General features: G+C 32.9%; 3 protein-coding genes across 3 annotated transcripts; all 3 read right to left on the bottom strand.

Moving 5' to 3' along the window:
• Window positions 1-1,543: 1,543 nt before the first annotated feature.
• On the bottom strand, window positions 1,544-2,050 carry LOC145577677 (uncharacterized). The gene is made up of 2 exons (XM_081635152.1): window positions 2,000-2,050; window positions 1,544-1,924 (listed from the first exon to the last, which is right to left on the bottom strand). The coding sequence occupies exons 1-2, from the start codon at window positions 2,048-2,050 to the stop codon at window positions 1,544-1,546; spliced, it is 432 nt and encodes a 143-aa protein (XP_081491278.1).
• A 567-nt stretch (window positions 2,051-2,617) lies between these two features.
• LOC145578756 (putative peroxygenase 5) lies at window positions 2,618-7,293 on the bottom strand. The gene is made up of 7 exons (XM_081636059.1): window positions 7,228-7,293; window positions 7,022-7,114; window positions 6,834-6,919; window positions 4,329-4,423; window positions 3,292-3,417; window positions 2,785-2,940; window positions 2,618-2,663 (listed from the first exon to the last, which is right to left on the bottom strand). The coding sequence occupies exons 1-7, from the start codon at window positions 7,262-7,264 to the stop codon at window positions 2,642-2,644; spliced, it is 615 nt and encodes a 204-aa protein (XP_081492185.1). The 5' UTR covers window positions 7,265-7,293; the 3' UTR covers window positions 2,618-2,641.
• Window positions 7,294-9,212: 1,919 nt separating this feature from the next.
• LOC145578755 (putative peroxygenase 4) lies at window positions 9,213-14,203 on the bottom strand. Its single transcript, XM_081636058.1, has 6 exons — window positions 14,167-14,203; window positions 13,952-14,044; window positions 13,743-13,828; window positions 9,789-9,883; window positions 9,483-9,608; window positions 9,213-9,369 (listed from the first exon to the last, which is right to left on the bottom strand). The coding sequence occupies exons 1-6, from the start codon at window positions 14,201-14,203 to the stop codon at window positions 9,213-9,215; spliced, it is 594 nt and encodes a 197-aa protein (XP_081492184.1).
• Between the last annotated feature and the right edge of the window lie 267 nt (window positions 14,204-14,470).

The following is a 14,470-nucleotide window of genomic DNA, read 5'->3' as shown; positions in this document are numbered from 1 at the left end:
GTTGAGAAGATATGTTGCCGTTTCTAAAGAAAGATGCCAATAGGACGGTGGAATCGAAGCATGCATTAAAAGAGTACGAGAAATATTATTTAAGGTACGGATCATGCGTCCGGCCTTCCCATTTTGAGATGAGGTGTGTGGACAATAGAACCGAAAAACTAACCCATTAGTGACACAAAAGAGCTTAAAGGGGTCATTATCAAATTCTCTACCATGGTCACTTTGGAAAGACTTAATGGGACGCTCAAATTGAGTTTTAACATACTCTCGAAAATTCAGAAAATATTGTAAAGCTTGAGATTTGAATTTTAAGGGTATTGTCCAGACAAAGTGAGTAAAGTCATCCAATAAAACCAAATAATATTTGTGACCATTAGTGCTACGAATAGGAGAAGTCCACAAATCGGCATGTACAATTTCAAAAGCAGTAGAAGAACTACTATTTGAATTATGAAATGACAAACAAGTATGTTTTCCTAATTGAAAAGAAACGCAAAAGATGGAGTCATGCTCCTTATTACATGGAATAAGATTTTTAGACCTAAGAATACTTAAAAACAGAATTTCCCAGATGGCCTAGACGATCATGCCAGGTGGGTGGAGTGGCAGCTGCGGTGAGAGTAGTTGCAAGACAAATGGATGGACAAGTGGTTGTGGTCACGGGATAGAGATCCCCCAAACTATTACATCTCGTTATTACCTTCTTCGTACGAAGATCCTTCACAGAAAAACCAAAAGGGTCAAATTCAATTGATACTGAATTGTCATAGGTGAATTTACGAACAGAAATAAGGTTTTTAACAATTTGAGGTGCTAAGAGAATATCCCAAAGAGCTAAAGGGGGGTTTGAATAAGTTAGAGTGGTGTGACCATAACCCGTAACCGGAATGCGACTACCATTACCAACTAAGATATGATTATTTGTACTCAAATTAAACAAGGGCATGAGAGCGCCTGAATTGTTGGTCATATGAGATGTCGCACCGGAATCCACGTACCATGAGTTATCTTACGGAAGGGTCATCGTGGCAAAAGAATTACCCAATTCCGTAGGAGTCATGAGCTACCCGTAATCTTGACGTTGGAAAACCGGGTATGCGTGGGGTACAAACTGATAATTATTTGGATTCGGAGCTGGCCCGTTGAGAGTAGGCCCAGATACACGGTGTTGTTGCTGTAATTGGGCAGCCTGTTGAGGAAAGGGGAATGGTGCAGGGGCCCAATTTGGAATCCATTGGATTGGGCCTTGTTGTGGAGCCCACCCGTTGGGATTAGAAGGTGGAGTCTGGCTTTGTTGTTGCTGCGAAGATTGGTCGTTGCCTCGATCGCGCCCCTTGCCACCTCCGTTTTTACCGCCGCCTGGCTTACCGCCACCACCCGAAGCTGGTGGTCGGTTTTGCTACTGCGAGTTGTCAGAGGAGGGTGTAGCGGTCGTTTGTTGAGCTACGAAAGACGAACCTTGTGAAGCTTTGTCATTGTTGCAGCGTGCTTCCTCGAGAAGTAACTGTGACCGCGCGGTTTCAAAAGACGGTAAAGGCTCCGTCTAAGCCAAGATTGTGGCCACCGTGTCGAAATCGGAGTTACGGAGACCACCAATCAATTTTAGGACAAGCTTGCTTTTCGAGATTGGGTTATCGACATTGGCCAATTGATCCTTTAAAGTCTTGAGTTGTCTGTAATATGCTGAAACGTCAGGGAAATCGGAGAGGTGAAGGTCAGTTAACTGCGATTCCAAGTAGAGAGCCCTTGTAGCCTTGTTGTCTTGGAAGATGTTCTTGAGTTTATCCCATACCGGTAGTGCAGTGTCCCCTTTGCACAGGATGGTGTCAAGAAGATCAGATGAAATAGTCCCGTATATCCATTGTTTTACAATCGCGTCAAGCCGTGTCCACAAACTTTCAGAGATATCAGTTGGTTTTGTGGTCTTTTTATCGATGTGATAGAGTACGTTAAAGGCTCAATCAAGAATTAATGGGATGCAGTTCTTGATATTAGTGACGGAAAGTGCAGGGTGAAACTCAATGGATGGATGTGGAGTATCCTTCGTCATGATGTAGCAGACGATGAATTGTAGGTGATTAATCAAATATGAGCAATTTTCCTAAAAGGAATTGAAAAAGTAAAGAAGAAAAAGGCAGCAAGAAATTTGACTTGTGGGGCAAATCCAAAAAAGGGTGATTAATCAAAAAATAAAAAATTGCGGAAGCTAAATCGTAACCTAGAGCTCTGATACCATGTTAGATTTCGGGAAAACTCCTCAGTCTGGAGTGTGTACCATTGATCAATATATATAGAGTTTACAATACTAATCCTAATCACGTTAGGAAACCTAGTACGATAAGGATACAAAATATACATAAAATAATCTATCCTAATCTGCGATAAATATTATCATATAATATCTATCACTTATGTATCAGTTCCTTTCTGAAAAAAGCCCTACCATCTGATAATAAAATAGCGGTCTTAAAAGTCAGAAGTTGAAATTTATCTCAAAATCCTTGTAATAATGTACATAAAATTACAAGTGTCACATAAATTATTAAAAGGAACATTGTATAAATTCAAAACCAACTATTAGATAACATAACAACAACAATGAATTGGTGTCCACCACTTGAAGATCAACTGCATTGCTAACTTATTTATCTCCTCCATGAACACTTGAGAAGAGAAGAACAGGAAGAAAAAGAAAAAAAAATCAGAATAAACTAATTATTGAAAGCTCTTTACATTTCTTATACTTGTATATTGAATCACACAAATGATTTCTTGAAGTTTTACCCTTGTTTATGTTTCTTAGTAGATGATTGTCTATCCATCTCCAACTTCTCAAATATGCTTCCATCATATACTCCTCTAACTTTATCTTTTTGCATCAACCCATCCTTGTCCTTGCATAGCGAAAACAAAATCTTCCATTCTACAAAGGCCCCAAACCTTCAAAAATTAAAAACACGGAATTACTTTTATTCTAATCCGAGCCATAAAATATATCAGGTACCTTCGTACAATTTTTTTTTTTTTTTTTTTTTTGGTTCTCTACCCAATTATCGTAGACCAAGGAAAAGAGGAAGGACTAGTAAGACCATCCACGCGTGGAATAATTGATTGGCCAAGAGCGAGATATTAACTCTAAAGAGAAAATAAATATTCCAATAAGAATAAAATGAATGTAGAAGAAAATAATGTAGCAAACGAAAATAAAGAGGGAGTAGAACAATAAAGAACGAACATATATAACTTCTATACAAAATTTTAGAGCAGAGAAGTTTAAAAAGTGTTGCTAACCATCCTCCAATGTCCTTTGGTTCTCTGTTTGCCTTCAGCATTTCACTAAGTTCTTTAGAAGTGAGGGCACTTGAATTTTCCCTTGCATGCGTTTTAAATATATCTTCAAACTTCGATTCTACAAACCTTTGAATAAAACATAAAAAAAGGGGGAAAAAAAAATCAACATACATACTATTCATAGTGAGAAATAGAGCTATGGTCTTGATACGTGTTGAAACTCAATATTATTGTCTACTTGTATATGTAACTTGTCACACATTGAAGCTAAGAAAGACGAAAAAAAATTTCACGTTATAACCTAGAGGGGGAGTTTTTCCTGATTAATTAAAAATTATCATCATTTGATTTTAATGTGGAATCTCCTTTAGGCAGTCTCCTCGTTACCATCTCAATTAATATTAGGTAAAATTGGTATAAACCACCTTTTTTGTCAAACTTTTTTGAAAAAACCACCTTTTATGTTTTTTTTTTTATTTACTAAACCACCTTTTAAGTACCTAAATTTTTTATTGCACCACCCCTATTTCAAATCTAACAGATTGCATCTCAACCATCCACTTCCAAATCATCAACCATAGCAAAACCTTCCCTTCCATCTGAACCATCACTTCAATTACCTCAATTTAGGGTTTGAGAATAAACAAATACTACAATTTAATTTTTGTAGCAAAATTAGGTTTGGTTTTTTAGAGCTTTACTCAATTTAGTCATGCATTTATATAGAGGGAAGGGTCAAATGTTTTTGGGGGTGAAAAAATACATGATTTAGGAGCGAAAGACACAAGTTGTGGACCCCTTTGACGTCTCAATTAAATTTTTCGTCAAAATTTGAAATTGGGGTGGTGCAATCGAGAATTTTGGTACTTAAAAGGTGGTTTAGTAAATAAAAAAAACATAAAAGGTGGTTTTTTCAAAAAAGTTGGATAAAAAAGGTGGTGTATACCAATTTTGCCTTAATATTATTGTCGATTATCTAACTTAATTAAATAATGATACAACAAGACAGCCAAGAAAAGTTGAATATTTAGGCATACCTTCCTTGTGTATCATAGACACCAGTATCACTCCCATGTTTGGCTTTGGCTATATTCTTTACCTCTATAGGGAAAAGCAAAGAAGGAAATTTCCCCTGATACAAGCCAACAATTACAAAGAGATTAAAATGTCTAAATTAATTTTCGAAATTATACTTATCATTGTATGTTTTCGATGAAAATGTACTAATTAGTTATAATTACATAACAAATTATAGGATGATAGAATTGAAATAAATATTTGAACATTAAATTAAAGGATGATTGGTATGCTACAAAATACTTTGAAACAAATCATGCATGATACAACTCACAACACACTTTGGTGCTTTCATGTATGGTGTACCGAACTACCGACATTTCTACTCAAACAAATCACTAAATTATTTGCATGTGTTAATTACACATTGATTAATCAATATTGATTGATCTAATATTATACTTGCATTTCCTCTGTTTCAATAATATTGTAACAATGGACTATTGCACTACTTAACACTCTTGTTTAATTTGACCATATATAATTTATGCATTAAGTATATAATCATGCGGGATCTTATTAGATTCGTCTTATAAAATAAATTTACAATATTAACTTTTTATAATTTTTACTCTTATACTATTATAAATATTTAACATATGAAAAATGCTTTAAAATACGTAATTTCATATTGTTGCAATATTAATTGCACTAATGAAGTATATATTACTGCATTTCAAACCGACCATCACTTTGTTAATCTGTTTTTTATGTTATCTAGTGCAAAATTTCCTTACCAAAAAAAAAAAAAGCCTCCGGCTAGTGGTGGCCGCATATATATCTAGATTTTCGTTTGAGTCTAGCTAGTAATGAAAATCTAGACTCAATTTTTTATTATTATTATTTTTTTTAGCATTACTACGTATTAAATGAAAAATTAGCTGCTGGTGGCCATATATATATAGAAACCAAGGTTAAACCAGTGCGTGGTTCCTACAGGCGCCTGTATCATGCATTGTACAAACTTTTCTCGCAGAAAGAACATATTATACAAATGTAAAGAACATACATTTATAGTGAAAAGAACATAGTATTAAATTGTAATGAACACATACCTAAAATAAAAGGAACATATTTTTACCAAAAAAGAGTGAAAAGAACATGTTTCCATGTTCTTTTATTGTCAGTGTAATGTACTTTTATTTGTAATATACTAATATTATGTTCGTTGCTTATTGCCAAATGTTCTTTGAATTTCATCTTTAAATTATGGTGGGTATATATAAATAATGTTTATTACATAATATTATCATGTTTTTTATTAATATTTTTTTGACAAGATGTTCTTTATTAATATTACAGATGTGTTCTTTCTCTTTAGGCCCTTTTAAGTGTTGTCCAACTGCTCAGAAAAAAATCCTTCAACGGGATAAGAAACTTGAGCATATCCATAAGTACTTTAAAAGTCTGCAATCGGTAACGGCTATGGTTGTGTGAGGAAATTCAGAAATAGCCCACCCCGTCATCCGACTTTGATGGACGACGTGTTCAATGCCAAGCCAAATTTGCTCTCAGTTGCTAAATTTACGAAAGATCATTTTGTAAGTTTCACACCTTAATGCAAGCACTAAGCAAGTAAACTACCTGTCTTTATTTATTTTTTTTAATGAAGTTGCTCCCAGGCCTGTATCACTTGAGTATGTCTTTGTCCTTTGGACTGAAAAAGGGTTTTGATTCATTGCCTCTCCCGAGGATTAGGAGAAAGGGCCGATCGAGCTAGCCGCCCAAAAGGCGGTGCCTCGGGTTGGTGGAGGACAGGCTCTTTAGATAAATAAAAAATAATAACATTTAGTTGTTCTTTACAAAACAAATATATATTCTTTACAAAATAGTTGTACGTTCTTTACAAATTAGCTACATGTTCTTTCCGCGTTTTTTGTATGTACCAAGCATGATACCACCGCCTGTAGCTTAAAATTTTCAAGGCTAAACATAATAAGACCATTCTCATCAAAGTTAAGCAAATATATATACTGAATAGTGAATACTTTGTACTCCGTATTAAAATAAGTCTTATAGATTTTCAAATAAAAAATTCTTTTTATTTTTATTTTTTTGAAATATTTAAAATTAAACGGTTTTTTTACCATATACCCTGAGTTTTTTGTTTATTTACCAAGTACTCGTGAAATTTTTCAAATTCGTCATATACCACTGAATTGTTACAAAAATTCACCATATACTCCTAATGACATAAAGACGGGTAGAATTTGATTAAATTATACATCGAAACTACCTTGTACGAAATAGTAATAGATTTTTTTTTTATTTTTTAAAAAAAAAAAAAGTAATAGAAATAGACTCTACAAGTAAAGAAAATAAGAAATACTACCTAACACGTATAATACACTACAACTAATTTGAAAAGTCATAAAATTACGAAAATGTCGTTAATAAGCGATAACATGTGGTATTGCGGTGTAAGATCTATACTCCGTAGTTGACTAGTGATATGAGAGATATACCGGGCGAGTTTTCTGGCTGAGGCTCATGTTTACGACGATGGCGGCAGCGGTGGATATAAACAACCCGCATCCAATGGCACGCATTCCTACAACAGTATGTATACCTCATCATTAAAACAAAATTCCTTAAAATGTAATAACAAAAATTAATCAAAAAGTTTAAGGAGATACTTGGTTTATAATCTAACCTTTGAAGGTTTCCCAAGGATAAACAAAACCATCATGATTTCTATCAAAGAAAGCAGCATGTTTCATAAGTACATTTTCTCCCGTTCCTTCAACTGCATAATCACATAATAACAAATTTAATTATTAAAAAAAACCCGAATAAAAATGAATTAATTGAGTATGATTAGTTGTGAAAATTATTGTAAATGAACTACTTTATACATACCTTCATTATGATTGGTAATTCCATTTGAAGCTTCCATGTTATACAAGTTATTTGACGCTAATTCTATGAGTTATTTTTCACTTTAGGAATGGAGGAAACGATAGCATATAATTAAAGAGAATGTGAATGAGAGAAAACATTATTTATGGTACGCCCATATTTATTTATTAGTGATGGGGTGTTGGTTCTCGTTTTTTTTTTTTTTTTTTGGGGTGAAAGACTTGTATAATACTTTAGTGGTATGTGGGAATGTACTAATTTATATCATTGGAATTAGAGAGCTCACATACACCCTGTTTGGTAATTAGTTTGTAGCTAATTCATATAATTAGTTGTATTAGCTGGTTGTATAAAAGGGTCTGACGAATAGACTTTAACTGTTAACTGTTATTAATAAAGCTAAATATTCAATAGGATAGTTTTTAAAAGCAATTACTATGACTTTTGTTTTAAAAAAAAAATTATTTGAGTTTAAAATAATCTTTTAATAAGTTGTTTATCAAACACGTAAATAAACTTTTTTAGAATGTTTAAATCTCTAATAGACCTCAATAAGCTAATAGCTTTCTGAAAAGTTCTTACCAAACAAGGTCAAAGTCACAAATTCGAGACCCACCATCCACATATGCTTGACAGTTAGAGGGGCCAGTTTTCTTACATGTCCTTTCTACTCAAACGTTAATTTGTGTAATTGGGTTGATTGACTTGGAAAAGGTGCTAGTTTAGTAGGACTCCAAACAAAGTATGAAGTTATTGTTTTAGGTATTTTGACCCATTTATTTAAGCAGATCAACATGAATATATACTCGTATAGTTGTATTGGTTTAATTCTTCCATTTAACTTTGATATCCTAGTTTAATTCTTCCGTTTAACTTTAATTTCCTAGTTTAATTGTGTACATGCATTTGTCAATTTACATGATTCATATCTCACTATTAAGATCACTAACTTATTAGAAAATTGTAGTTAAAAATAAAAATAAAAAATTAACATCCTACAACATTTAAGAAGACGAATTAAACAATATTCCACACGATTGTGTTTTTTTTTTTATACAAGTACATAGTATATTGGAGTATGTAGAAGACTCCTTACCATTAGAAATAAATGCAAGATTTTAAATCAGAATATAAAAAAGAAATCGAGCTAGTAATAATTAATAGATTAGACTAATATAATGTTGAGATTTTCAAATATTGAATACGACTCACAAGCCACAACTGGTTTTGAACTTTTGGTAATAAACAATGACGATGACATAGTAAAGTCGTTAAATTAGTCATCGTTGCAGATGGCATTATCAAAGAAAAATTAAATTATTCCTGAATTATTTGCATGATTTATGAAGAGTATTCCTAATAAACAGCACCTGACGACAAAAATCTAATAGTGAACAAAACTTATTAGGATCAATTCAATCAATGAGATTAATAGTTTCTTAAGATGAGCTTGCATCAATAAGTTTCAAGAATCCTCTGTCATAAAGATATACTAAAGAATTTTGCCTAATTTATTTATAATAATACATTACTGCCTAATTTACTTATATAATATATTACTGTAGTTGTTTGGATTGCATGAAAACTGAAAATGAGAAACACAAATACAAAGAAGTTGTTTAGATTTTAATGATTTTGAAATATTTTCATTTTGAAAATGTACATAAATTAGACACCAACATCATTATTTCATGCAAGGCCCAAATGCAAGGACACCTAGACAAATCAAAATTGATAGTCTTGTCTAGCTTAAAAGCGGAGGATGTAGGAAAAAAAAAATCGCTCTTTTTCACAAAACACAATACAATATCAAACATGTAACCACAAAATCACAAGCTAGATTTCTTACCATAAAAGTGAGATTAGATTGGTAATATAATCCTCCCGGCCGTCCGGCCCGTATTAACTAATTGAAAATGCTTTGCATTTCATAAATTTGAATCACACACAATGTAGATATATTCCCAAGTAGCTTCTTTGAAATATTACCCTTGTTTATGACCTTGACGTCTCTTAGCCTCCATCTCCATCTTCTCAAATAAGCTTCCATCATATGCTCCTCGAAGCGTATCTTTTTGCAAGAAGCAATTCTTATCCTTGCAAAGATAGTATATAATCTTCCATTCTGAATAGGCTCCAATCCTTGTAATAAAAATTGATAGAACACAACAATAATTAATTATCTAGTTTGAACGATAAAACATAAGTCGATATGTACATATATATGAATTGAAATAAAAGAAGTTGTTGCTAACCATCCTCCAAAGTCCTTTGGTTCTCTATTTGCCTTGAGCATTTTACTTAGTTCTTCGGAAGTGAGAGCATTCGAATTTGTGCAAGCATGCTTCTTAAAGATATCTTCAAATTTCGATTCTACAAACCTTCAATCAAATAAATAAAAAAGGATCATAAGCGCAAAACACATAATGTAATTGTATGTACTTCGTATATATATGTTACATAGAAATAGGAAGGTAGACACATTTTAATATCCTGTTGAAGTCACAATAAAGGCAATAAGGTCATGAAAGACAATTGTAGGAGTCGAGTTTACTATATACCTTCCTTGTGAGTCATGGACACCGGAAGCACTCCCATGTTTGGCTTTGGCTATGTTCTCTATCTCTATAGGGAAGAGCAAAGAAGAAAATTTACCCTTATTAACCACAACAACAAAGTCTTAGTCCCAAAATTTATCATTCCCAACAATACATAGAAAATAAAATGTCAAGATATATATTTGAAATATGCACTATATTAAAGGAGCTTTAATATATACTACATAAAAGGCGTTCCCTTCAAAGGAAGGGTGTCATGTGGCACTCTTCACACTATATGCGTCATGTTACAATGCCACGACATTATCCAAAATATATACGCTACGTAAGCTTGTCACTTCATTTAACAAAATAAATTATGCTTTAGGCTAGATTTGAACCCGTAACCTCAAACACATAAAGGACATACATTTACCTCATGTGTATTTATTTGTGTATTTAAAAAATAAATACACATGAGGTAAAAAAAAAAAAAGTGACAGCCAAGAAAACGCGTGGACCACACACTAGTTATACAAACAGTCGAACATAATCATCAAATTAAAGGATACAAACTAGCAAACCAGGCATCGCTCGGACTACACACTAATTTACCATATAAAATACAAACACCTAGGGGGGTTAGGGTAGGCCATGGCCACCCCCTTGATTTGATTTAAGAATTAATTATATATCATAGTAAGATAAATTCTCCATAGCGAAGTTGGTTAAGATGTGAGATTTTAAGAATTTCTTCTTAGCAACTAGAGTTCTCCATAGCTAAGTTGGTTAGGATGTGAGATAAATTCTCCTTGTACCACTATTTTTTTCAATGATCCCTCAACTTTCACATTATTTATCAATGGGCTAGTTTTATTTTTGATCTTATTAAGTTCTTGTCTTAAAATCAAATTAAACAAAAAAATCCATTATTACATTATTTATCAGTGGGCTTGTTTTATTTTGGATCCTATTAAGTTCTTGTCTTAAAAATAAATTAAACAAAAAAATCCATTATATATTTAGGTAGTATTTAGCTTCTTTTTTTTTCATTCAATTATGTTTAATCTTAGCCCCCTTAATGTAAAATTTCTGGTTCCGCCACTACATACACCTTAATTAATTTTCTTCTTTGATAAGTATGTTGCAAAATTGTTTAATACAAATCATACAACTCACCACATGGGGTTTTTATTGCACACGTTCTTTTTCATTTTTTTTTTCTTTTTTTTTTTTTTTGGAAATTCTCTTTGGCAACACTCAAGTTTTTCTTTTTCTCTTTGATAACTTGTAAAATTTTCAATTCTCTTTGGTAATCTTGTATAATTAAATTTTAGGATTTTTTGACTTTTACCACCAAAAAAAATCAAAAAAATGTTTTTTACCACCAAAACTTCTAAAACTTTTATTTTACCACCAAATAAAAAATTAAAAGTTGTTTTTTACCACCTGTCGTCAAAAACCTAACGGAATTTTTTAAATTCTTTGATTTTCGTGTCAAACACATGCTCTTTAGGGGTTTTGGGGGGCACTTTGGTCCTATGGATTCAAGTTGAGGTCAGAATTGACAAAAAATGATCGAAAATGCCTCGTTTTGCGTGTTTAAAAAACCTCGATTTACGTGAACACGCAAAACGAGGCATTTTCAATCATTTTTTGTCAATTTTGACCTCAAATTGGACCCATAGAACCAAAGTGCCCCCCTAAACCCATGAAAAACATATTTTGCGCACGAAATTCGAAGGAAATTTTTTTAAGCCGTTAGATTTAACGGTTTTCTTGCCGTTTGGTGGTAAAAAACAATTTTTAGAAATTTTTTTGGTGGTAAAATAAAAGTTTTAGAAGTTTTGGTGGTAAAAAACAATTTTTTTGATTTTTTTTTGTGGTAAAAGTCAAAATTTCCTAAATTTTATTGCTTTTAACATTAATGATTAATTTTTATTAAAATTTTAACTATAGTTAGAGTTGTTTGGTTAATTTAATTATTTTTTAGTAACAAATTTTTTTAAAAAAAAATTATTAAAAAATCTCAAACTCCTCCCCCTTCCCCTAACCACTAGCAGCCCCTCCTCCTGCTGACGGCTAGGCACCGTACTCCTGGCCAGAGACGCTCGGCCTTCCCCACCCCGACCGACGACGTAGCCTCCCTCGCCCCCCCCCCCCCCCACCCAAAACCACTAGCAAACCCAAACCCGTTTTCTGGGTTTGGTTTAAAACCTAAACGGGTTTGGGTTTTCAGGCATTTTTGGGTGGGTTTCTGGGTCGGCGGACAGGGGAGGGGGGGTCAACGGGGAGGTGATATGGTTTTCGGGATGGTTTGGGGTGGGATTGAGGTCGGCGATGGGGCGGTGAGGGAAATGGGAGGTGGTGGGGGTTGAGATTGGGGGAAAGAGAAAAGGTGGGAGCGGGGGATTGAGGCAGGGCATCGCCGACCGGACGTCTCCGGCCTAGGGTGGGGCTCTGACCGCTGGCAGAAGGAGGAGCTGCTGGTGGCAAGGTAGGGTGGGGGAGGAGTTTGTTTTTTTTTTTTTTACAAAAAAAAATATTTTTTAATTAATTTAATTATTATTAAAAATAAAACTAACTATAGTTAAAGGATTTTTATTAAAAATAACTTATCAACGGTAATCAATAATACAAGTTTACCAAAGAGAATTAAAATATTTACAATTTATCAAAGAGAAAAAGAGAATCTCGAATGTTACCAAAAAGAATTTTCTTTTTCTTTTTTTTTTTTTAGTGAAGTGGTTAAACACTAAGCCCATTAGCTTACCCAAGATTGTACCGGCCCAAATACTCAATTATTTTATTAAACTATTCTATTCCACTGGGCACATCAGCCTACCCAAGATTGTGTATAACTATCATGAACTCATGTTCGGGCAACTTTATTAAAGCCAATGGTTGTTTATGTCTAAAAGTCTATGATTAGTTACTTACTTAGCTTAGTCAGCTAAAGTCCTAAGATAGACTTGAAATTAAATTCCTTCTATATATTTATACTAGTTTTGTGTTCCAAGCGATACCCAGATTATTTATTGAATTTTAGAATAAATCTTTTGACTTGAATGTTAAATAAGGTCATATAATCTCTTTAGATAAATACAGGATATTTAGGCACACGATATCATACTTATAAATTATTTTTACTAAACTGAAAGTATTTTTATCAATTAAAACTTATTTTTACTAATTCTCTATTACTTTATATATATTAAAAATGGATCCTATTTTAAAGAACTTTTTAAATCAAATTTTATGATGGACATAGAACTGAGTTATTAGATTTTTTATTAAAAGTTATGATTAATTATGTATATATGAAATTTTAGTAGTGCATTGATAATAAAAATCCATACAAAATTTTTATCTTAAAAATCTATCCAAAATTCGATTATTTAGCATCCTATTTGTTGACTACGTGGCACGACACTTGACAAAAAACTGAAATGTCAATTGTTGCTATCTTGTGACCTGGCTGTGCGACCGGTTTTATTTATTAGTGATATAATATGATATGCTGCCTTTAATTCACAATTTTTCATTATATAATTAACTCCAGTATAAAACATGCTAATATTCACATTGTATTCGAAAAGAGATTATCCATTCTACATAACAATCATAATCGGATACACCCCTAACGGTGTGTTAGGATTGAAGGAAATGGAGGGAAAGGAAGGGAAAGGAAATGGAGAGATAGGGTATCTTTCATTTGATAACAAATGAAGAAGGAAGGGAGTTGGAGGAAGGAGAAATGAAGGAATTAAATTGTAGGAAAATGATCCCTCCAACAATGGAGAGATTTAGAAGGAAAACTCACCATTCTTCCCTCCCCTCCTCTTCTTTTCCTACCTCTTTCTTTATCCAAACACACTATGAGTGATGGACACGAGCGTAAATAAATTTTGCGAAATAGAAATAATACCACGTAAAATCATAATTATGGGATGCAATGCAAGTATGCAACAGACATACCGAGCGAGTTTTTCTACTGAGGCCCATGTTGATGAAGAAGGCTGCTAGGGTGGATAACAGAAGACCACTTCCAATGGCACGAAATCCTACACCAAATTTCATTCATTTTAACACTAAATATACCAAACCCCATTTAAGGTAACCAAAAATCCAACTCAAATTCACCAAAATTTAAGCAAAGTTAATAAAAATTTAAGACAATAATTAACCTTGGAAAGTTTCCCATGGATAAATCACACCATCATGATTCCTATCAAAGAATGCTACATGTTTAGCAAGCACATTTTCTCCTGTTCCTTCAACTTCATTATCAACATAACGAAATTTAATTATTTAAAAAAAAAAAAAAAAAAAAAAACTCGTAATAAAAAAGCATTAGTTAAGTATGATTAGTAATATTTATTTGAAACGAACATATACATACCTTTATTTTGATTAATAAATCCATTTGTAACATCCATGTTATCCAAGTAATTAAATGCTCTAATACGTTGGAAATGGAGGAAACGTTGGAAGAGAATTAAAGGAGACTTTGCTAATGAGAAAAGGCAATACTTAATTATGGCAATGTTAATTGGTTGGTTCTTGATTAAATACTTGGTAATCGTACTTTGTATATAAAAAGTAACCTAATAAAACTCATCATATCAGTAGAAAATTTCTCATATTTTAACTAGTCTTTTGGCCCCTTCGATGCACGGGTTGTTTCTTGGGTTAATAATTTTCAC

The sequence above is a fragment of the Chenopodium album genome, chromosome 14 (genome assembly GCF_948465745.1).
Source record: "Chenopodium album chromosome 14, dcCheAlbu1.1, whole genome shotgun sequence".
Taxonomy (NCBI): Eukaryota; Viridiplantae; Streptophyta; class Magnoliopsida; order Caryophyllales; family Amaranthaceae; genus Chenopodium; species Chenopodium album.
The sequence above is the reverse complement of the archived record's forward strand: the minus strand, read 5'-3'. Positions and strand labels throughout refer to the sequence as shown.